The sequence below is a fragment of the Miniopterus natalensis genome, chromosome 15 (assembly GCF_054644295.1).
Source record: "Miniopterus natalensis isolate mMinNat1 chromosome 15, mMinNat1.hap1, whole genome shotgun sequence".
Lineage (NCBI taxonomy): Eukaryota > Metazoa > Chordata > Mammalia > Chiroptera > Miniopteridae > Miniopterus > Miniopterus natalensis.
In genome coordinates this window covers 26,567,106-26,592,110 of record NC_142095.1, presented here as the reverse complement: position 1 = coordinate 26,592,110, position 25,005 = coordinate 26,567,106, and the positions used below count along the sequence as shown (strand labels likewise).

Genomic DNA, 25,005 nt, shown 5'->3' with positions numbered 1-25,005 from the left:
AGAAGGCATGCCGTAAGGAGTGGGGAGAAAAGGGCTCTGGGCAGAGGAGTCAGCATGTGTGAAGGTCCTGAGGCAGGAAAGAACATGGCCATTTGGAGAAACTGAAAGAGGTCAGTGTAGTGAAAAAGGAAAGGAGGGAATGAGATGAACTGGGGAAAGAGATGAGTGAGATCATGCAGGACTTCACAGGCCATCCTACGGAGAGGATGGATTTTATTCAAGGTGTAACAGGGAAGCACTGAAGGATTTTGGCTTCTTTTCTCTTACTAAAACAAAAAGGGAGGTCATCACTAAAAGTGATGAGGGGTAGAAGAGGTGAGGTTTAAAGAATGGAATGCAAGAAGCTATTCTTGTAGAGAATGAGGGTGCCAGCTTGCAGAGAATCACAGGAGGGTACTAGGCAGTGCTGAGGGCCTGTCTGGGTTTTGTAAGAGTGAATTTAATATGAAACTGGTCAGCCAGGTTCTGTGCCATTCTCTACAGCTGTCGGCTCTGACATGGCCAGCAAAGAAAACAGAGGGTCACCCATGGTTAGGGTTTTGCTAGAAGGCATCAAGAGAATGAAAAGAGCAGAAATGTTTGATGTTCACATTTTGGCAATAGGCAGTTTCTGGTGATAAGTTCCAGGGAACTGTCATGAGAGTTGGTGGCTGAAATGCTTGGAAGTAGGTGGCAAATTGTGTTTGAAAGTAAACAAGTCAAAGAACAGGTGCAAGAGAGCTGGAGGATTCATCCACATGATTAAAGCCTTGAGGGAAGACAAAGATTGGGGGATGCTGAGAGAGCGCCAAAGGCCCAAGTCTTCACTGAATAAGAGGGAGGCCATTAGATGACAAGGGTGGGTGGTAACACTGCCATTGGCACAGCTTCCAGGACTTGCTGTTGTTTCTTTTTCTTCAGGATGGAAGAGAGTTCTTTGCATCTGTTAGAAGTCTCTGCCTTCTAAAGTGCAGCTAGTACAGAGCAGTGAAAGAAAACAAAGGCCTACCATGTAATACTTGATTTTCTGCAGGATGTCATCATTGGTCATAATGAGTTCTTTTGCCGTTGTGCCATCTGCGATGTTGGCTAGGATGCAGAGTGTCTGAAAGAACAAAGGGACAGCAATCAGGAAAACTTTGAAGTCCCCAGACTCAGCTCTCAAGAATGTGGGCAATTTCCCAGAGTGGATTCTCACAGGTTCCACTCTAAATGCCTTGATTTCTCACCCCCTGGCCTCACTGCCAACAAGAGCAACTACACCTCAGGAACCCAAACATTTCAGTGGTTTCTTTCTGGGCATAAGCCATCACTGGGCAAAGACAGGCATGTCTTATAGTTCATGCTATCACATGAATGAAAGAGAAAACATAATTTAATATTATTTTCTTAAAAACTCCATTTTAAACATAGTATACATAATAAATCCCAGGAAATAAAGAAAAGTATTTCTCAAACTGTCCTCTGATAAATGCATAGCTTCTGTATTTTTTCTTTTTTTTGCCTACCCTAAACCTGCCCTACTGAAACTCAACAGAAAGTAGGGATATTGGATACAAACAAAAGACAGAGATGTATTAGAGTAAAGAAACGAAAACTGTCTCCAGCATGGGAGTATCTTATCAGGAATTTGAGATCAGAACATGGTGGTAGAGAGGGCTAGAAATGGTGAATCCTGGAGAAAGGATTCATTCTAGAATGATCAAAGGTGGCTCTCCCTGCAGAGACAGGGACAGTGTGTACAGTGCACAACACAGAGGGTGAAACTCTAAACTCTGGTTATGTTCTCTTCTATTTCAGGGAGAGAATTCTTAAAGAGAGTTTAAAGAGTGGTAGAAAATCTTTCTTGGTATCATCAGAAGATATTCCTTAAAAAAAAAAAAAAAGGAACACATACCTGTTCTTTGACTTCGATGTTATGCTCCCCTTCCAGAATAAGAGTGACGGCTTGCATAATCTGCTTTCCATGAGTGCTCATTATTTTATCTATATGCTGCAAAACAATGGGAAAGCCACAGTTATCATCTGGGGAACAAAGAGAAGAACCATAGGAGAGGACGGAAGGCTTCTAAATAACAACTACTTCAAAGAGAACACCACAGCATATAGAACTAGATGCCACAGGACAGTGTTTATTATGCTTTGAAGCTGCATTTTGCCTTCACCATTTTGTTGATGACTTGACGATGAAGAGAGCAAAGACTTGGCTTGATAGAATACAGAATTACAATCACATGGGATCCTCAAGCCCAAATATATTAAAGAAAAAGGCGGCATAAAAATGGGGGAGGGAGATGGGGGAAGCCAGAAATCAGGAAAATATAGTATAGACATACTTGCTATCTTGGGGCATAAATGTACAGACAACTCAAAAACCAAGTGATACATAAATAATACATAATAAATAATATAGAAAATAGATTTTTGTATTAATAAGAAAATTAAGCTCAGAGATACAGAGGCAGTTTGGTGTTTGGTTGCTAGTGGCGGGGGTAAAGGGTAGCATGGGAGAAATAGGTAAAACTGGCTTTCTCCTTTATTTTTCTACTTTAAATAAACAGAATAAAAACAACAGAACAAGCGAAGCACAGGGAAGGGACCACGTATGTTTTTTCACCTACATGAAAGGCCACTGAAAATGCTGCTCAGGGACCATCAGAGAACAATGAGAGGGACCCCACAGCAAGAATTAGCCTCCCATGCTTGAACAGATATCCACTGTTATCCACATTGACATCTTCAGAGGTAAGGCCACTAAATGCGGGCTGGTGTGGGGGGCATATGTCTATGGAATGACACTGAGGGGGATTCTCTAAAGTGAAAGAATCAGAGATAACTGTTTAGAGCGGGAAGAAAATCTGCCTTGGGCAGCAAACCAGGTAAGAATAAAGTAACAAACTAAGACAGGCTCATATACAGCAAGGAGGAAGGATAGGGTGACAGGACAGGGAGTACAGGAATGAAGGGTCAGGTGGCTACAGGGTGAAGCAGCTCCCAGAACACCTATGAAGGTGACAGGTCTGGACATCAACTCTTTGCTTCTCTGGGAAGGAGCAGTTTTTCAATCACATTTGTGGGTAGATGCTGCCTGGAGAAGAGGGGAGGGCAATGTTTACAGTGCATATGCAGGGGTAGCTAACCTGGGAACCTGGGTGACTCTACTTACAGGCCGAGTAGAGAGGAGATTTCTAAGAAGTCCCAATGTCTTCATCAGCACATTCAAATCTGAATCTGATAATAACCGGAACAGCTGTTCAGTACTCAAGCTTCGTAAAATATCTGCTTTTATTTTTTGTTCAGCCTGAAATGCCATATTCTGAAAGGGTTAAAGAAATTTCAAGAATCATGTCTAGATTGGCTTTATTCCATTGTATTTTAATAGTAACTCTGATTTTTTCAAAGTACTAATAGAATCTGCAAAAAATCCTTAAGTGTAAGTCACATTATTTTTCTGATTCCTGTTAATTACCTATAATCCTGCCTGCCAAGAGAAAGACAACTGTCACTTCTATATATACTCCTTTATTAGGGATATGATTACTTTCTGACACAGGCATTAGAGTGTCTTAAGATCTCAAATAAATACAAAACCCATTATTACTTTTGAGAATATTCCTGTCGTTATCAAGTTGCCTTCTGTGTACTTTAATAACAAAACAACTATTAACAACTATACTATGCATTTTGAAAATGACTTAAAAGTACTTGCTTATTAAGCATAACCAATGGACAAAGACAACAGTGTGATAATGGCCTGGGTGGGGCAGGGGCTGGGAGGAGGGGGGTAAAGGAGATCAATATGTTCATGATGAGGAAAATGTGTTTTCCAAAATTAGATAAGTCAAGTTTCAACATCTGTCCACTTTTCTTAATAATAAATAGCAGAACAGAGGCACACAGTGGCCAAGCAACTTGTTTATATTAGAATCCGAAAGCTGAATATGGAGTCTTCTAGGTCCTAGGTCATTAAAAAACTGAGATTAACCAAAGAACTTATATGCATATATGCAGAGCCCATGGACACAGACAATAGTGTGGTGAAGGCCTGGGGTGCTGGGTGAAGGGGGGCAAAGGGGGAAAAAGGGGGATATTTGTAATACGGTCACAAATAAATAAATAAATGGAAACTGAGCTAAAATAGCAAGATTTTTTAAAAAAAGAAAACTCCAAACATTTCAAATAGCACATTCTTTAGTTTTAACTTTGAAAATAGTTCTCTTCTCTTTGTAAATGATGACATACATAAAAGAGTGAAACATACCATAAGAGCCCAAATTCCATTTACTCGTAAAGCAGGATTTTCACTTTGGGTTAAGCCACAAAGCAGCTCTACGGCTCCAGATTCTAAAATTGGCTGCCATTGGAAAGGGAAAAGAAAACATGGCTGTAAGTCAGGTTTGTGAACTAAATGTGTACATACCCTGGCGCTCTGCTTATGATTTTGTTTTGTTTGCACTCTTACCCAATTCCAAGCAAGTTTCACGGAACAGGGACTGAGGTGGCCATAAAAATCCCTTGAGAAGGTCAAGGGCAATTATTCTCTCAAATCTAAAAATACAAATAGCCCGTCATTTCCTGTTTTTCTGGTAGTCCTGAAAGACTCAGATGTCCTAATAATCTGTACGTTTCACACATCCGCCTTATGACCCCAGTATCTAGTTCCACACTCTCATTCTCACCATCCTCTTAGAGTCCATCACTCTTGCTTTGTGTAGGCATGGACTTCACTATCTTGTGTGTTGTATACAAGCTGTGACTATGAAGCAATAGGCTGACCTAGAATGGAACACCTAACTATCCTCCTTCCAAACTGTCAGTCTTACTCCAAACAGAATTCATCCTTTAGAACTACTTTCAGGACTACTTCTCAATGATACAAGCAAACAGTCTTGTGCTTATAGTCATACCATGTTTTATACCTAAAATAGCACAGTGTAGCCTGACCACTTAATTTATGATACTTAGCTGAAAATTTTTTTTTTAAATTTTATAAAAATTCAAATCCTAGAGGACTGATTTACCATCACCAATGAATGCTTAAAAAGCCATTTTTCAAGTGGATTCTAGAAATGTCCTAAGCAATTGAGACTTATATACCAAGAAATAGAGCAGTGCCTCTAATGATGACATTTTCAAAGGACACACATTCCTCTACTTGTACAAATGGCAGTATTTTTTTTTTACTTTTTATTTTCAACTAAGTTCAAACTTATAAAGTAGCAAGGTTAATACGTGGAACTTACATATATTCTTTTCCCAGATTAACCAATTTTTAACAATCTGCCATATCATTTTGCTTAATCATTATCACTTTCATTCTATACACCCATATTTGCACTTATCTTTTCTGAACCATCTGAGTGCACACATCATGCCCCTTACCCTTACTACTTCAACGTGTATTTCCTAAGAACAAGAATATTCTCTTAAATAACCACAGAGCAGTTATGAAATTCAGAGACGTTAACATTAAAACAGTATTTTTATTGAATCTATAGTCCATATTCCAATTTTGTCACCTGGTCCAATAATGTTCTTATTGCACTTCCTTACCTCCCAGTTCAAGATCCAGCTTATTATTTATTGAAATATAATTGACATATAACATTACCTTGGTTTCAGGTGTAAATATAACACATACATATTCAACATAAGTATGTACTGCAAAATGCTCATCACAATAAGTCTAGTTAAAATTCATCATCATACAGTCACAATTTTGTCCCTTGTGATGAGAACTTTTAAGATCTACTCTTAGCAACTTTCAAATATATAATACAGTATTACTAAGTATAGTGGTTTACTTTTAATATGAAAAACCAATTGCATTAATGAGCCCATGCCTGAGCTCATCTACCTTACTGCACAACTAGACCCTAAATATTTTTTTTAAAGATTTTTTATTGATTTTGAGAGAGAGAGGAAGGGAGAGAGAGAGAAACATCAATGAAAGAGAGAAACATTAATCGGCTGCCTCCAGCACACCCCCTACTGGGGATCAAGTCTGCATCCTGGGAATGTGCCCCGACCGGGAATAGAACCAGCAACCTTTCAGTACACAGGGTGATGTTCAACCAACTGAGCCACACCAGCCAGGGCTAGACCCTAAATATTCTGAAGGTAGATCTGAGGAGTCACAACAGCTAGGCAGGATGATTAACGGTGTCACACTGACTGTAACCAGATCATCATCGGACCAAGATCCCCACCACCATGGCAGGGAAGACCAGATAGAAGTTCTGGCATCTTATCTTGCCTTGTCTTCCTTCAGAATAACTGCCAGTCTCTACACTTTTGTTCCAAGATTACTGCTTGCTGAGTAACTGTCGCTGAACCTCCACCTTGTTACTAATGTCTACCTAATAACCAGTCAGAAGTCTGTCGGTATTACAATGCAGAAAAGTTCAACAAAGATGAGACTACTAGATGCACAATAAAGCACAGTGTCTAACCCCAGGTCATGACTGGGCAGACCAGAGACATTTTAACATAATAAAATTAACTGTGTAAGGGTTCCTCCTTCCTTTATTAAAGTTGATTTTAATTTTCCCTATAAAAATAATACATGCTCAAATAATTTATAAAATGCATAAAACACGGGGAAAATATCTCCACATGTACTTCTTCCTCAAACAACTACCATTAACACTCAACATTAAAAAGATTATTTTCTGACGCCAGCAGTTATGTCCTTGAAATTACTTGTAATCCTGGTTTACAAAATTGAGTCTTCATTTATTCTGTAGTAAATATAGTTTGAAAATAGTCTATTATTTGTGTAATTATATCTTATATTTGCTGTTGCAGGCAGTTCAGAGCGGCTATAAACTATAAAACCTTTTAAATAATTTGAATATGCCAGGCAGGATAAAAGGGATGACAAAAATTAGTATAACTGTATTTTAAAATGATTTCTTTTGCTGGCCCCCTCCTTGCAGTGTCAAACAATTCAGAAGTAGTTTTAAAATCAATCTTCAATTTTCAGTGTCAACTACTGTGAAAATTATTTGACTAAGCTTTTGGTAGGACAGGGCAAAGTCTAGGAAGAGAAAATCAATACTAACCTCTTTGCTTGGAGAAAATTCAAGAAGAAGATTACATAGCATGGAAGATGCTACTACTAGGATCTCATCTGGTGCATTTTGTAAAACCTAGGAAATTACAAAAAGGGATACTATTAGTGGTTTGGACCCATGGAGGTGAGATCATAAGAATAAATGAGGGGGGGGGAAACTATGTTCAACCTGATTTCTCGTATTAGAGAGCTGGTTAGGAAAGATCCACTTGATATCGTGAGCCTTTACCTATAATTATGACTAAGGCCTTCACTACTATCTTGCTGGAGAAGATACAGCCCCACTACCAGGGTGGGGGTTGTTGAAGGGAAAAGAAGACAGACACAAGGAAGGGAGGGGGTGCCCTATGTAATTGCTTTGGGGAAAGTAAGCTCATTCTACTTCATCAAATCAGGGCATTTATGAAACCACAAAACTGCCCGAGGGCCCAAAACTTTCTGATGCATCTCTAGAAGGACCTGTTTGACCAGGAGCCCAGAGGGATGAAACTACTGCACAGGCAGGGTAAGGTGGGGAACGGGCTCTCGAGACTGGCATCACATAGCCCTGGTTCCAACCCCAACTCCTCCATTTATGAGATGTGTGCACTTGAGTACATTCCTTACCCTCTGAGCTTTTGGGCTGAGGAATTAAAGAAAACAACACTTCCTTGATAGGACTGTTTACGATAAAATGTAATTTAGTGAACAACAAGGGAAGCACAATGGCACAAAAGTTAAGAGCACAGACTGCCTGAGTGCAAGTTTCAGCCCAGCCACTGAACAGGTGTGTGCATGCCCCGGCTGTCAGATGGGATGACAGTACCTGCTTCATAAGGCTGTGGTGGGAATCTATAAGCGAAAAGATTTTAGGATGGTAACTGGCACATAGTAATGGCTATACAAGTAAGCTTTTTAAAAGGTAATTTATTGCCATAGTTTTTGTTGCTGTTACGAGGCACAGTATCAGGTATAAGGCAGGTCTACAGTAAACTGAATGCCATAGACTCTCACTAAACTCAGAAGACAGCGGCATGAAGACGAGTGTTAGGCGCTATCAGCTATTATCAGAACCTGTTCTTTCTAGATTCTAAGAGAGCAGGCTTCATAAACACTACCGCTTATAGACAATAACCACTCTACCTAAATCCTTTGCATTTGGGACTCAGATTTGGATAAGGTTTACAAGCTTAGCTGTGCAAACTGTAAACGGAGAATCATAACAAAATTTAGTGTTAAATACATTATCTGCTTTCTTTGGCTAAATCAAGTCTGAAGTTCCCAAGTTAAGAATAAGCAAGAATTACACAATAGAAACAGCTCTCCTGAGACAGTGCTTTAACATTCCCGTGAGCTGTGAGCCGGGTGATGAAGATCGAAGCTCCTATATTATGCATGCGGATCTGTGTCCGCCACAAGCCCCTCTAAGGCCCTGTTCACCCTTCGCTTGCCTTTCCATGCCCTTCCTCCATGCCCAGGCACACCCCGTACCCATGCTGTAAGGCCATCTCCTTCCAGACGGCTCCAAAGAGCCCCCCAGTCAGAAGTCATTCTGTCCTCTGAGCAATCACGGCCACTGTCTGTGGCCTCTCACAGGACCCTTATCACTGTCCACACTGTTCAAACTCTGTGTGCAGGCACGCCAACCTCCTTTTCTGGTAACAAATTTAAGCTTCTGAAGGGACAATCTATGTATCTATGGTCTAATTTATCCTGGCCTGTATCAACTGAATGGCACTACACAAAATGGGAGCTGAATGTTCATAAAATAAGGGTAATAATCATTTCCCAAAATTACACTATTTAGAATCACCGGTTTAAATAAGTGCGTGCGTACCAAGGCTTTAAAAGTACCAAAGCTTAAAAAGCTGCTTTGCTTGATATGATTCACTTTTTAAAAATATTTATTGTTTTATAGAGATGTTTTTACCACATTAATTTGAAAAGAAGTTTTATTTTCAAATTAAGTAACACTGAATGATAAACTAAAACAGAAGAGAATCTATGAAATTCTTAAAAACATTTACTCAGTACAGTGTAAGATAAGATATAACATGAAATTCAGAAGTTGACATGTAACACTGACTGAATTTCACCAAAATATTAACAAAAAATAATCACAAATAAAATTTTTAATTAAAATCAAATGGCTACTCTCCTGTGGTTTGCTAACCAACAGTTAACAAAGTGGAAAAGCAAAAGAGGAAAAATCAATAGACATGCAGTCTTTGAAGAGGAACTGAAATATCTAAAATAAATTACTGATCTACTTCTGAGCTTTTAATAGTATTTATACTTTAAATGTGCAACAAAGTAGCAGTTTTATAGTAATTATACCCACATGTACCCAAGTGTGCAAAACCCTTCCGGATTGTTCACCAAACCTTTCCCAGGTAGAAGTAGTCAAAAACCACGCTACTACATTTTTAAAAACTGATTTTAGAGGGAGAGTAAAGGAGAGAGAAAAAGAGAAACATCGACTGGCTGCCTCCTGTACATGCCCTGACCCGGGATTAAACCTGCAACCCAGGTATGTGCCCTGATCAAGAACTGACCCTGCGACCTTCCAGTGCACGGGGGTTGATGCTCCAACCAACTGAGACACACAGGCCAGGGCTCCATTTTTGATTCATATGATAGCGCAATCAGAGAAAATGGCTCCAGAAGAAATATTTGAAAGTTATTTTGGGAAACAGGGAGCACTTAAAGAAAAAATCTTGAATGAACAGATTCAATAAATCAAGATTAAGCTGAACTCTAAGGGTAAGAAAGAGTGGCAGTAGGAAAATAACTCAACTGAAGACAGCACTGGTCCAACTCTTCACCTGGTGCTCCTTCCCACCCCTCTACTGCAGTCCCGAAGGCATCCTTACCCTTCCTGCACACCGTGTGATGAAATGCTGCTATTCTTGCTGCTCCTCTCTCTGGCAAATCCTGCTTTCCTTTTGCCTTCAAAGCCTATTCCATATTCTTCCTGCCTGGAGCCTCCCCTGACTATTTCTACCACATTGATGCCTCTACTGTAACCCGATGCTTTAAGCTGAAGGCAAGAGCTGTACAGTAAAAAAAAAACAGGTAGCCCCAATGTGCCTGGAGGCTTTCTTAGCAGGTAGCAAAAAACAAAACAAAAAATAAAAAACAAACAAAAAATTCTGTTGATTAAATGCAAGGTGTATGTTCACATAAAGAAAAAAAGTAAAGATGGACCAGAGGCCAAGCTGACCTGTGCTTCTGTAATATATCAGGAATAATATTAGCAGCAACTTGACGCATCATCTAAGTGTCAACTCAGATCTAACTGACCTTTACAGTTTTGCCCTCAAGGAAAGACCTAAGACCAAATATTTTGGAGTAGAGAAGCAGGAGGTAACAATTGTATTTAAAAATATCAAGGGAGTGCCAAAAGACTAAGACAGATTACATCTGTAAATGGCTGATTCCTTTTCTTCTATAACTAAAAATTACAAAGATGACTCTGGACGTAAGTCCAAAGTGTAATACGAAACACTTTGAGATCAGATGAGTCACTCAAGTTTTATTTAATAAAAGAAAACCAGGCATGTACTTTCCTGTCACACATGAGATGCTGACCTTAGAAACACATTCTGCAGGTCTAAAGGTGCTTAGGACATGAGATATGAGGAGATAACTGCTCAAAATGCTATACACAAAAATCACACACACTCCTAATCCCGGGAATGCTGTCAGCTACCTCAGCTCACTAAAGGCTCTGGGAATGGGTGTTAACTGCTGATGTTTTCTTTCCTTACCTTCATTAAAGGTTTCCACACGGCGTGATCCTGGAAGCTGGTCCGAAGCTGCTGCACAGATCTAGATAAACTGTGCAAACATCTACAAAGAATAATCAAAATTAGCTTCACGAGAAGCTGAAACTTACACTTTTCAAACACACTGCTTGGCATTTCACAATTACTAATCCACACTTCAAGTATAGCCACAGACATTACTAATTCAGCTACTTCAGAACACTTCATGGGCTTTTCAGGCCAGCTTCTCTGTTTAAATGTTACACACCGAATTCACCTGAGCAGACTTTTGAGCAACACCTGGATTCTGTGCTTACTTGGTGAAGGTCCGGGAAGGAAACAGGTTAAACACATGGCAAGGGATTTTTATTCAGACCATTTAAAGCTCATACCTGACAGCAGCTAACCGCACCTTGACACTAGACTCAGACAAGCCAGTCACAATTCGGTCCATCATATTTTCAGTCTCAATGATCTGGAGAAAAAGGTTAATGCTGCATAAATAACAACACAAAGATGAAAACTTCACTGCTTGTAAATGCAAGTAGGCTAATTTCATTAAAAGTTGAATGTTGTTTTCAGCAAGGGTTTTTACCTCTGGAACCATCATTTTGCGGTGGGGGCAGGCATCTCATCAGAAAGGTTGGGCTACCCCCAAGGACCTGCCAGGCTGAATGACAGGTGTCAGGGGCAGATTATGATTGATTATTTTCAAAAACACTTAAAAAAATAATTACATGGCATGAATAGCACAGAGGTATTGTATAAACAGTCTCAAGAAAGAGTGAAAGATATAACTGAACTACCATTGGACAGGTTCCCGCCACAGCAATATTCTAGGAAAATCATGGTCCACACTCGGCCCTTATAAAGTGAAAACTGTGGATTCCTCACAGAGCCACCCTCTGGCTACTTTCTTAGCAAGCGAATTGAAATTAAGTTAAATATTTAGAAAAGTAACCCAAACCCTGTTACATGTAATCACTATAATCATGGATCTTTTTTTAAAATTTAAAAACAAGATAGCCTATAATTTCCTTTCATTAAGCAATAATGTACAGATACAAAATAAATAGTGTGGGGAAGAAATTAAGTTTTGCTTGTGTGGTCCTATGAAAAAACAGCGTATTATAAAAAATGCTAATGCAATCACAACACAAATGTTAACAAAACTATTATTTGTTGAGTACTTCTTTGTGCCAGGTGTGGTGCGAATCAGTTTGTTACATTATCTGATTTAACCCTTTTGTGGGCATTATTAGGATTATTCCCATCAGCATATAAAGGAATTGAGGATTTAGATAATACAGAGCTTGCCTGGAATCACAGAGCTGAGACCAGAACTCAGGCTCCTTTCAAGTGGCTTGGGAAATTATTTTTACTTAGGAATGAGAAGTGATAAACTTGGGAGAAACAATTGCCTATACTGAGGGTAACTACATTATCAGAGAATAAAATGGTGGTGGTGGTGGGGACCGGGACATGTGATCACTCTCCGAGAACTAAGAAATACTATTAGAATTGGCTCCTGGTGCCTGGGAAAACTGGACATAGGCCAGATTAGAAAGAAGCTTCTGGATATTGTTTACTGGCCACATTCAACCAAAGGCATAAATCTGCCAAGGATCAGGGTAGGTACAGCAGCAATCATGCAGGTATGTAAGATGTGCTCTATAATGCTGAGCAACTCACTTTACCTCCCTGGGCCTTGCGTAAAATGGGAGGACATAGCAACGACTGTTTTACCTCCAATCCTCTGCAATCAGTAGGTAAATAAAAATGAGAGCCTGAGCAAAACTATCACGTTTTTTCAGAAGCAACATGGGAAGAAAGGTATTAGGAGAGACTGGAGATGAGTGCTGTAGCACTTGACCCTTTGTTAGCAAGAACACTTTAGCAATGACAGGTGCCATGGGGCTTACAGCAGATAGTGAAATATCTACAAAGGGTAAGAACAACATCCATTCTCAAGAATGGGAGTTTTACTATCAGTTGGTAAAAAGCCATCAGTGGCCTTACCAAAGAACACTCCTCTCAGGCCAGAGGAGAGTAGAGAACGACGCTAGTAGCCAATCACAGTAACATTAGAGCAGAGCTTTGTGCTTTCAAGTTCTGGGGGTGTGGTGGCTGATGCTGTGGGGATGAAGTATAGCTGCAAGGTGGCTGGTAAACCTTTCCTGTTAGGCTATAGACAGGATTATCTGGAGGTATGTTTCCTTCAGGCACAAGGTAACCCTTCTTAGGTTATAGTCTAACAAAATGTCTACAGCAGGAGGCCTGGACTTGTAACCAACTTGTTATGGAGGGACTCTAGTAACCCTGCTAGGGTTCCAGAAAGCATATTACTTGAGTATCTGGTCCACCTTCTCCATCGAGATATCGGTTTGAGAGCAAGAGAATAAATATATGGAAAAATTAGAATGTGAACCCAAGGTTCCAATCCAAAAGGATATCCCGAGAGGCCATGTAAATGAGCAACAGGAACTAACAGTGGTTGTATATGCTTGAGGACACTGAGAGCATCTGAGCAGGGATAAAAGGAGCATTATAAAGTATATACACTGACCAAAATGAGGATACAAATGTGATTACAAGACAGGGAAAAGCTTGGAACTGAATCCAGAAACAAATTTTTCAGGTCAGCAGGGAAGGAGTAGGCAGTGGCTGCAGTCACAGCCCTCTGACCCACATGAAGGTCTAGCAGAGCACCAGATTGCCTTTCAGATCTGGGATTGGAAAGTCAAGAGCAATATACTAGTCTCCATGGTGCCTTTCAACGACCCCATTGTGCTACACAGCCTTGGTAATGACAGAAAGCCAAGTCCTAGCGCCTGCAGAGGACCTAGGATGTAAGAGCAATGCCAAATGGAGCCAGAAGTTGTTCTGTCTCATTCGTGGTTCTTTTTGAATCTGCTGGGGAGGGGGAGGGAGGAGAGAGAGACCCTATTCCACACAGACACTGTGCTGGGCCACCAGAGGTGTCAGTGGCCAATTGAACCCTTAGAGTGAAGGAGGCCATCGCTCTGCTTTTCTAGGGACCTGGGCTGTACATTTAACTACAGGATTAAATCACATAAAATAAATAAATAAAAAATAAAACCGCACCCTAAACTGACCAAGTTTTAGGTGAATACACCAGATGTTATGCGCCTCTCTGCTGGTGTCTTTAGAATCGTGACTGCATGCTTCTGCTGAGCTTTTTGTCTCTGACATTGCAGCTCTTGCAGGGTAGGTGAGGATAGACTGGGACAGAATCTAAGGCTCCTGTCATTGGGACAGGAGATCCCTAAGGCAGAGGTTCATTGCATACAAGGGAATATTAATGAGACGGCCTTGGCTTATAAGGGATTTCACAACACTCCATGGGCTTTAGTGTACCTGTAACTTAGTGGTGACCAAATCATGCACCATTTTTTCCTCAGAGCATATGAAGAACTAAAGAGTCAGAGATACAGTCTCCCAAAAAATAAACCCAACTATTCTTCCAGCATGACCGAGAATCAAGTATTTTCCAGGTACTAAGGAACTTCAGCTTGGACTTTGAACTGTGATCAAATCAAGTGAAGCAGAGGATGTGAAAACTGAATTCAGGCAGATTCTTAGTGGTGCCACCAAACTTCTCAGAAAATTCAAAGTGGGTGGACACGGAGGCAAGGGAACTGGATGGAAACGCTGGCATTCTCTTAACATCAATTATTTATGCCATCATACACAGTGGACAGGCAAATACCACTTAATTCCAAATTCCAAAAGAGCTTTTGTGAAATGTTCTCAGCAGGAGGATGACATGTAAAGGACAGCAACTCAGAACTGGCCAGAAGGAATGAAGGCTCAGAATCAAACTCTGTTAAGTCAGAAGAGACAGCCATGTAAGACCTAAGTGAGTAAGGTATTATCTAGAAAGTCTAGTTAGGGCAACAGAAACTAAGCAGCCAAGGAGGAAGCAGCACACACAGGTCAGGAAGAAAGGCCAAGTCTGGCAAGAAAAAAGGAGCTACAATAGAGACTGAACCGGGGGCGGGGGGGGGGGGGGCGGGCAATGCTTTAATCTCATGAGTGCCAATGTGGGTGAGTCCCAGGGCACACTGAATCTCCCTGAGGGGCCACTTATATAAGATCCAGCCCCTCATCTAGCTTATCTTTTTTAAAGGAGATGAGCCCTGCTCTTAAACTGGTTCCACTTGGAAACCAATTCCCTTACTGCATTCTTCTGCACACCATTAATGGCAGCAGACATAATTATCTGAAAGAACTGATCATATTTAAGGCGGTTAATTTGGTTGAATAATGTTAAAATCTGAAGGGGGTCTTAGAAATAAACTCATCTGACTTCTTTAGTTATTCAATGAGGTTTCTGAAATTCAGAAAGATTAGATCACTGGTCCAGGTTCCCTTAGGCACATAGGGCAGAGCTAGGGCTCCATTAGTTTTTCTTATATCCAGTGTGACATGAGGTCCTTTCTACTCACTATGCTATAAGAATTAGATTTTTGCTTAGCCTTAATAACTAAACTGAGATACGACTTTTAAAACTGGGAGAGAAGAACTTTAAAAATTTATCAATGTTTTGGACACTACGGACTATATGCTGACGTCCTAGGCCAATTAAGGCTGTATACCATAAGAAGCATGAGAGGTCATCGTTAATAAACTGAACTGACAAGAAAAAAAAAAGATGCTTATCACAGGGCCTCCAAGAGAGAAAGTGACAAATCAGTGGTTCAGCCTGGATTATGGGTACAAAGGCCGAGTCAGAGAGGATGCAAATCAACAACGAAAAGATAAGCCAAGAAAACCCTGTGAGGAAACCATGACAGTGAGTTCCACTGACTTTTCAATTTAAATCCCTGATGATCTCCATTCTAGAATCGGGATCTAGCTTCAGCAGACACTAACCACATGGAACTAATATTCTACTATTCTCAGGCCACAAACCACATCTGTTCTAGATGAGAACTGCAGACTCTCCCCACCACGGCCTACTCTACGGAATATCACCCCATACGCCAGACATAAGATTTTATGACATTTTCCTTGTTTATTTTTTAAATACAGGATAGTTTTTATCAAAGGCTGTCTTTTCTAAAAGATACCCAGCTTCTCTTAGATCACTGATAGGTTATATTCTGAGTTTAAGTAAACATTTTACAAAGTATTTCTTCCCTTTTCTCACTCTTCCATTGCTATCCACATTCACACCAAATTTCTCTAACTCCACAATCTTGGGAGGTAGGGGGTAGGAGAAATAGTGTCTCTTAGCCAGAGAACTAAATGACAAAACCTCGTAAAAAGGTGATCCTCAGGGCCTCCTTTGGTCCATTCTCTTGAAGGCACTGAACTAAATTAACATCAGGTCTCTGCTGGGCCTGGGAGCAGTGCTACTTCCCTTTAGAGAGAACAGAGGAAGGGGTTCTTACGGTGAGATCATTATTAAGTTTTTATATTTCACTCTTGCTTTTAAGCCTCTTTAGGTGGCATTTTCATAATTTCTACATCGGGACCTGTTCATCTTTCTCAATAGCTGGGAAACTTTCACTTATGTTAAATGTGTATAGAAGAAACACTCCAAGTTCTAAACTTTCCTACACTTTGGGAAAAAATGGGCGCTCTCTCTTGGCCTGATTTCTCCTTCCCCTAAAACCAAAAATATAAATTCAGTGTGTCAAAAATATTTACAATGTGTAAAAATATCAATACTTCCCAATCAAAAAAAAAAATTTATCTACATATAAAAGTTCAATTACTAACTTAATGGCAGAACAGTCACTGAATTACACTTTCACTTTAGCACAGAAATAAAAAACTATAAATTATCACTCAAACAACATAACTAAAAACTTCCCCTCCATCTCTTACTATTTTCCAGGGATCTGAATCATGCACTGTGTAAGCCCCTATTCCTCTACCTTACAAGCTGGCTGGCTGAATTTTAACATCCAGACATACACAATTTACTCAATAAATATAAGCTACTGTCTGACAGATACTGCTTCTATGGAACTTCTAATTATGAAAGTTATAGTTTGACAAGGAAAGGATAACTATTAAAAGAAGTTCCAAGGATTTAAAAATGTTGCCTCACGCTTAAATTTATTCCATATAGAGTCTGTCTAAAAATAAAATGCTGAAATAGTACCTCTATGATATCATTAACTCTGGAAGCTTCTTCTCTAGAATATTAATTTACAATGTAATCACATCTAGGCAGGCCCATTAGAAAAATATTTTTAATTGATGCAGAAGTAACACAGATTCTGTGAGTCAAAACTTCCAAAACAACTGATTTTAATATTTTGGAAGGAGAAAGTGAGAATGCTTTCAAATTAACTTCTTTATAGGAGATGGACTCTTCCAGACTTGTTCATATAGGCTTTTTTATTTACGGTCCTATTTTAATCATATCTGGGTGTATCAATCATGGCAAAACTGGCTTTTAGTGTAGACAAGACTCTTTATACACACAAGAGGCCCTGGAATTACTACCTAGCAATTTAGTGTCTCATCTCTTTAGCTACTTTATATTGTAAACTCCTGCAAGGTACACACCAGTCTTCTGCTTCATTCCTGGGCACATAGGAGGTATATCGTAAATGCCAAGTGAAGAAATAGATGTAATTAAAGCATCTCATTACCCACTTTGTACCAAAAAGTATATGAGAGTAAAGATATATTTTTTCTGAAACTGATGTTTTGCAACCAACTAACAAAATAACCAACCTGTACTTCACACTTTAAAAAAGGAACAGGAATTGGAATTCAATGGTTTACGCAACCACAATATCACAATTAATAGTATAATACTCAATTTTATGTCTCCATTTAATGAAACTGAAATCAATATTCATTACTTGATTTTATAAATACCTCTGTTATGTATCTAGCATTATCACTCCCAGGTTTGCTTCTTTCAGTATGCAGAAGGCCAAGGGTTTCAATACTGTGGGCAAGTGGCAAAACCTGGTCCTGTCATGATTAACTCTTTAAAAATACTTACCATCATAAATGAATGTTGCGAAGTTCATTTAAAATTCTTTGGTAGATTAGCTTTAAGATGATAACTAACAATTTTACCACAGATTAAGTCAACGGATTCTGAATTCTGAATGAACCTGTTGTTATTCAGTAACAGAGCCAAGTCCTGAAGGATGCTACTTCTGTGGTACCGTCGAAAACCTTCAAAATGTTCAAGGTGTTTGTTTCAACTTGCAAGCTAAGGCTTAGAAATCATTCCTTGCATCTGCCTGATTTCATGGCAGAGACAAATACAAAAATTTGACACTGTGCCTTTTAAATGACCATTTAGAATTACTGAACTTTTGCAAAATACTAAAAAACATAAATTCATCGTATAATTATACTGTTTACCCAGAAGACTAACAGTAATAAAATCAAAGTATAAAAATCATAAAAATGTTTAAAATGAAATGCTTAGGTTAGCAAGTTTCTGAGATGGCAGAAAGATATTTTTAAAAAATGACTTAATTTAAAAATATACTTTAAAATCTTATAACTTTAGAAATACAGAGAAGAATTTACATTTGTTCAAAATCTGAACTACATTTTTAAGATAGAGCTTCATATGAATAACGACTCTTTGGAGAAATAACATCTATGGCAACTATGGGCAGTGATACTTAGATAATCAAGGTTAGAATTTGGCTTCCATACTTTTCCTAACACATTTATTACCTATGAATTCAACCAATTATTGATTTATATTGTATATTCTATTTAACTGGAAAAAAAAAATCCAAAATTTAATTTGGTGCTTTGAAGGGCATGCTATAGCAAACAAAAAGCTTTGAAAATCAGAATTTTAAATATTCTAAAATATAAGAGAGTAAGAAGACAGCTTGTCATTAATAAGAGCAAAGCTAAAGGAAGAGCCTATGCTTCTGAAATACAAATATTCTTTTTACTAGAAAGAATAACAGAACTGGAATTTTATAGAATAAAGTCACTGCCTCCATTGCAAACCTTTTTTATTTATGCCCCAACATTGTTCAGCTTTTCTAATACACTTGAAAATATATATTTATTTTAAAACTTCCAATGAAATAATTTAAGATATTCTAATAAATGCTTCCATTTGTTAAACACTTAGAGGCACCATGCTAGATACTTTAAATATATTGTATTTCCATCCTCACAATGACCCTGCAGATATAATTTCTTTGCTAGGAAAAAGAAGGTAGAAGACAAATTCTCATTCTTGTTTTTTTTCCTTTCGCTTTTCTGCGCCTATATTTCTTTAAAAAAAAAAAGGTTCAGTTTAAAAGGAAAAGGTATCCCACACTTGGCTACTTTCTTCAAATGTCATATAAAACCAGTGTGATTGGATGGCCCCCCTCCCTGCCACAAGGAACAAAAACTTAGGATTCATGTTTTCAATTCTTGAAAATTTAAAATAAAAGGCAGTTAGAAAACATTAAAAATGACAAAAAAATATTAAATTATTAATTTCCAAATTGATTCAAGGAAAACCCACTGAAATCACCATGTCCATTTTAATTGCTTCCAAATGATTCCTTAAGCCCCTAGCAAATTCTTACTGGCCATTCCTTACTTTTCTCTGACTTATTGAGGTTTTATTATAAATGCTGAGTTTTAAAGCTGTGTCTTATGGTTCTTCATCTCACAACACTGCTTTCTCTCCTCCTTCCACCCATCAGACATTGTTTACACAATGTAGGCAGTGCAATTAATCTATGTAGAATTGAATTAAATTACTGACCTTAAAAATCTGACATTCATTAATTGGAAACATAATTATTTTATACAGGTATATATCACTTTACAGAATAGGTTGATTCCTGAATCAGGCTAATTTCTATAATCCAAATTACACATTTATCCCTAGAAAAAAATGGGTCCACATTCACACTTGTGAATAATATACATTATTTCACAATCACACATTTAGAAAGGAAAAAAACCTAAGGAGTAATGGTAAAAATTATTCCAAAATTAAACAAGTACCATACCATAAAACATGTTCTCTTTGATCTATATCAAAGTGAGTAGAAGACACATCCTTGGGATTGTATGCCTCTTGAAAAATGGGGATTTCCTGCATTTCTTTATGCTAAGTATAGTAAAACCCCCTGCTTATATGATCAGATTTTTATTTCCCCTATTTTAAATTTCCTCTCTTCACATACCCATAGAATTGCTACTAAAATTATAAAAGTTCTTAATGTAGGGAGGCCCATATATAATTTGATTAAGGGTGCTTAACAATGTAATTTTGCAATATGATTCGTCCATCTATTTGTCCATTCACTCATTGTTTTCATTCATTCATTCATTCTTCAAATATTTATTGAGTGCAGGCTATGCACCTGGCAGTGTTGTAGATGCTGGGAATGCAGTGATGAACAAACATTAGAAAAATCCCTGCCCTCATGGAGCTTACATTCTAGTTCCTCAAAAGGGATCTCCAGCTAAAATATAAGTACTCAGAATCCAAGAGGAAAGCTTTCTGAAAGTCTCCATTAGTTAGATACCTCAAAGGAGCAAAGGCTACACTAAGTACTACCTTTAAGATTTGTAATGTATTTTATTTTTTATCAAAAATAACAAATAACATCCTGTTAAGTTTATTAATTTCCTTGAATTTTAATTTACTATTTCTAATTTTCCTCAACTTACACTTTCTAACTAATAAATTCTACTAGTTCCTTAAAGATAGTAAAGAGAGACAATCCTTTAAAATTTCCAGCCTAATTTATGATCAACAGGTACCAACCAAGTGATGGTCTTCATAAGAACAATTCCTTGTTATAAAAGAATCAGCTTCACGATTACAGGACTGTTTGCCACTGCTACCTCTGCACGACTGACCACTGACTGGGGTTTGGACTGGAAATGCCAGTGCTTGAAAGAATTTGTTAGGTATCTTAACTTCTTTCTTTATTGTCCCATTAACTGAACCTATGCTTCCTAGTCAGCATTAATATGTGGTAAAGGAGATTATTAAAAACCAGACTTTCCCCATGGCAGAGATTACAGAGAATTTTTACCTTATATTGTGGTCAGTGTAGTTACTACTAATGTGCTCTGGACCCTTCTTCCACTGAGCTCTCAATTCCTGCCTCTCTGCCCCTGCTTATCCTAACCAAAATTTTTGAATTATTGTTATATAGTTGATATCTTTGAATGGGAATACATCGACACTGCTCCCGAGCAGCAGTGGTATATCTCTGACCTAAGGGTCATATCTCAGTGAATGTTCAGCTTAATTCTGTCTGGCCCAGAGAGAAAGTATCAAGAAATGAAATCACAGCAGGCCTTTAGCCTTTAAAAGACGGCATTTAAACTCCGTCAGCATTTAAATTCGGCTAGTGGGACCCACTCCTTGCTAGGAACTAAAGTTCCCTTTCGTTGGATAAAGGTTAGACGTCTTTGGGAGCACTAAGATAGAGAAATAACTCTACGAAGAAAGAAGGCCTGTATCTTTCTCCTTTATAGCTATGTATAGCTCTCATTGTCTCTACCTCTTAATTTTAGTTTTCTCTTCTTCATTCTGCCTCATTTCCTGAAGTGATCATAACAGGACAATGGAATAATGTTACTCCCTATATTTACTGAATTACATTCCCATTTTTAGTTTAAAAGGCAGAACAACTGAACATTTCACATTTTTATCCTGCAACAAAAAGTGTTTTTGTTGCTTTTGTTTGTTTGTTTTTGGGGTGAGGGGGAAGGGAGTAGGATAGGTCTACTATAGTCCTTGAAATTTCTTTGAGAGAGATTCTCCATTCATTAATTCAATAAGCTGAAATTCCATATTGACAATCATAAATATTGCATTAAAAAATAAAACAATAAACACTGTACTTAAAGAAAATAAATATAATCAGTTAATAAGGTGTAAGTGTAAAAGGTAAATATATATTTCATAGAGAAAGTAAATAAAAATCTATCCAAGTAATTAGGTCAACAAAAAATGGAATAAAAATAAAGGCATTCAAAGGAAAAAGATTATCATTTTTTATGCACTGAAAATAAAGATTTGCCACTCCTAAGAACAATTTTCATATAGATTTTATCACAAAATTCCTTATATTTTGCATTTTATAATTTCTCTCTTTGGTAGTTGCTATGAACTGTTAATTATTCAAACAATTTTCCAGATATTAAATATCTTCCTAAAAACTCTATATAATCCCCATTTATATAAGAACATCACATTATCTTTTCTTCATCACACAAAAAAACTATAATAATTATAACTTATTCTTTATTTGTCATCTTTCTACAGAAATTATCAGGATTTAGCCTTACCAGGAAATTATACACATTATAAATACAACTTTTAATAGACTACTGATCATCAGACTGTTATGTTGTCAGTATTTCTAGAACATGATATCACAAATTAAGTCATTAATTCCAAAACAATAGTTTATTAACAAAAAAGTACAAAAAAGTACAAATGGACATCCTATTTCCCCCCCTTTATGGCCCATCTATCTCCCTTTCTGTCCATGGCATGACCTTCTTGAACTAAAAGAATGGGTAAAACACTTTTCCTCTTTCTAATGAGCCCTAATAACCACCCTGAAACAAATCATTATGTATACGTTATACAGTCCATGTCAATTTTTTAAGTGTTTTATCTATATGAGTTGCCATAAAAGCCTCTTCCTTTGCAATATACCATGTACCTAAACTGAACAAAACATATCAGCATCAACATCCAAAAATCATGTTTGTCAGACATAGGGAATACCATATCACTAGTATGTTTGTTTTTAAGTAACAGTTTACAGATGAAAGTTTAGAGGTGTCCAGAAGGATTTTAATAGATATTTACTAAAAACACTTCAAGTCAAAAACATCTTTTTAACTGAACTAAATTGAGGTACACGGAAAACATTCAGCTCAGTTGTTTTTTTTTTGTACTGATTTTAAATCAAAGCTATTCACATTATCTAATCTTACTGCTTATTTCAGTTTTATTCAAGAATGGTTCATTTTCAATTTATTTCATTAAACCTACAGTTATTCCATACTTCTCTATACAAGCCCGAGTACTTCTCTAATCATGGTAAATTCCCAAAACTTTGTGATGTCTCTTAACAAACACCAATATAGATGGAAAGATTTAGTACATTGCCATGTTCAGTAAATAACGCCCAATTTGTTCTTTCTGTTATGGCTCATCAAGACAGAACATGTGGGATTATTTTACTGACATTCCTAAAAGGCTTGTGTAAAATTTATTAGAATTTTTTTTTTTTTTGAGTGGTAGCTCCAGTCTTTTGGTTTAAGGAGGGAGCCAGGTCAGAGCTTGCCACTATATTTTCTGCTTAAAGCTATTATCTTAAAGAACATAAGTTCAGTGTTGGACTAGGCTATAATAACATAAGGTGCTATACCAGTGATACATTTTTTGGGACCTAGAAATTCACATCACCACTCACTAAACATAAAATCATCATTCCACAAAGATTTTATTCACATCAAACTTGCACAGTAGCAAAAAAATCAAAACATAACTAAGCCACATATCAAAGAGCAATATACAATAGATTTAAATTTCTCAATGGCATTGGAAAGTATTTTCATAAATAACATTTACAATTCTAGTGTTAGGTCTTTCAAGGTGTCTGAAGCTTCACAGTGCTAGAATTGATTTTTATCAGAACACATGCAAAAATGTGCAACACAATAATCCATATTAATGACACAAAAAAGCACACGGGTTATTTGTCATTCCAGCACGGCCATGCCACTCTATGTTCTAAAAACAAACAAACAACTCCCCAAATCCGGGTCCCATTCATTCTTCAATTATGCCTTTAGTCACTCTGCTTTATTATATTCAAACAGTCACTGTTAGTGCTCTTCACCACGACTTTCAGGTTGACGTCACTCCCTGCCTGCTGGCTGTCAGGACTGGGGGACGCCCCTCTCCCAGACTCACCTTCTTCCGGATGTCTTCATCATTTGCTCCGAGAGAGGCATAGAGCTTGAATGCAGCCTGGCGGAGTTCGTGAGCATGTTTTAAGTCATGATCAAGCTATGGGAGAGGAGAAAAAGAAATGTTCCAAATCAGTCTACGAATTAAAATTTCAATAAAACCAATTGAGTAGAGTTGAAAAAAAATGTTTAACAACTATTAACATATTAGTGCTCTCACTGAATTCCTGATTATTTTGGGGTTCTGCTTATATGACTGAGACCTAAGCTATGTTTGCAACAGTTAGATCTGGATACACACTATCTGCTTCTGTCTAAAAGTGAATGCCACAATATTTGACACTAGTATATGTGAACCCTTTGTGAAACTTTGACCCCTAAAAATTCAGTGATCCTAGATGTCAGCTTCAGTGGCACTAATGCTTGCTTGTACCTGCTCTTTGAAATGTCCTCCTCAAAAACAAGGCACACTCAGGCCTTGCTAGCCCCAGAATACAGCTGATAACTTGAGTGCTGCTGTCACAATGTCGTTAGCAGGTTTCCAAAAGGTTAAGAGTAGTGCTAGCCTTACTTTAGTATTTAAGAAACTTTTAGAAACAGGAAAAACTTTGTGAGAATCCTTAATGGACATTATACCATGGTAATCATTACTATCTATCTACGAGTTATCTAAGACTTATGTTCAGAGGATTTTTTAAAATAAATTTATTAAAACTACTTATAGGTATGAAATAGTTCTATCTTTCCATATGCATAACTGGCTTCTAAGCTATCAATTTTCCATACAAATTTTCCATAACCAATCTATCATAAGAAAATAGAAGCATCTTCTCAGGACAGTTTCAGTGACTGACTATGAACCAGTAAATATACAAGGCATATCAATAATGTAAATAATTTTATAACTAAGAGATATAACCTCTTCATCCAAGCTACTGCCACTTTCTCCAAATGATGTGCCTTGGAAAGGTTCACCATTATGCAATGATATAGGTGTTGTTCAAAGCATTCTGAGACCCTCTTTTAAAATTTCCTAAAGAGCTAAGTGGCATATTAGCTATAAAATTCTGACTGTAATATATCTATAAACTAAGAGAGTTTGAAGCTAATTGCCAGTGATTGTGATGTGTGAAAAGATGGGGAAATCCAGCTGGGTAACATTTAGAGAAACAAATAAAAATAAAACAAAACACCCTGAAACTCATTTGGGGTGGTTCTGAAGGCAATTCTTAAAAGTAGTTCCACTGATGGATTATTGGGGGAAACCTCCCCATATAT

General features: G+C 37.7%; 1 protein-coding gene across 3 annotated transcripts in view; it reads right to left on the bottom strand.

The window, feature by feature from the left end:
- The window catches only part of ARMC8 (armadillo repeat containing 8), an 85,520-nt gene that overhangs the window by 10,818 nt on the left and 49,697 nt on the right, over positions 1–25,005 (bottom strand). For 2 of the 3 annotated variants that reach the window (XM_087824951.1, XM_087824953.1), the window contains 8 exons: positions 23,732–23,827; positions 11,193–11,275; positions 10,804–10,885; positions 7,044–7,130; positions 4,241–4,333; positions 3,146–3,295; positions 1,877–1,972; positions 989–1,084 (listed from right to left, as the gene is read on the bottom strand). In XM_087824951.1, coding sequence (XP_087681077.1) covers positions 989–1,084; positions 1,877–1,972; positions 3,146–3,295; positions 4,241–4,333; positions 7,044–7,130; positions 10,804–10,885; positions 11,193–11,275; positions 23,732–23,827 — 783 coding nt within the window. The remainder of the gene's footprint in view (positions 1–988; positions 1,085–1,876; positions 1,973–3,145; positions 3,296–4,240; positions 4,334–7,043; positions 7,131–10,803; positions 10,886–11,192; positions 11,276–23,731; positions 23,828–25,005) is intronic. The other variant, XM_087824952.1, reaches the window with a different exon arrangement.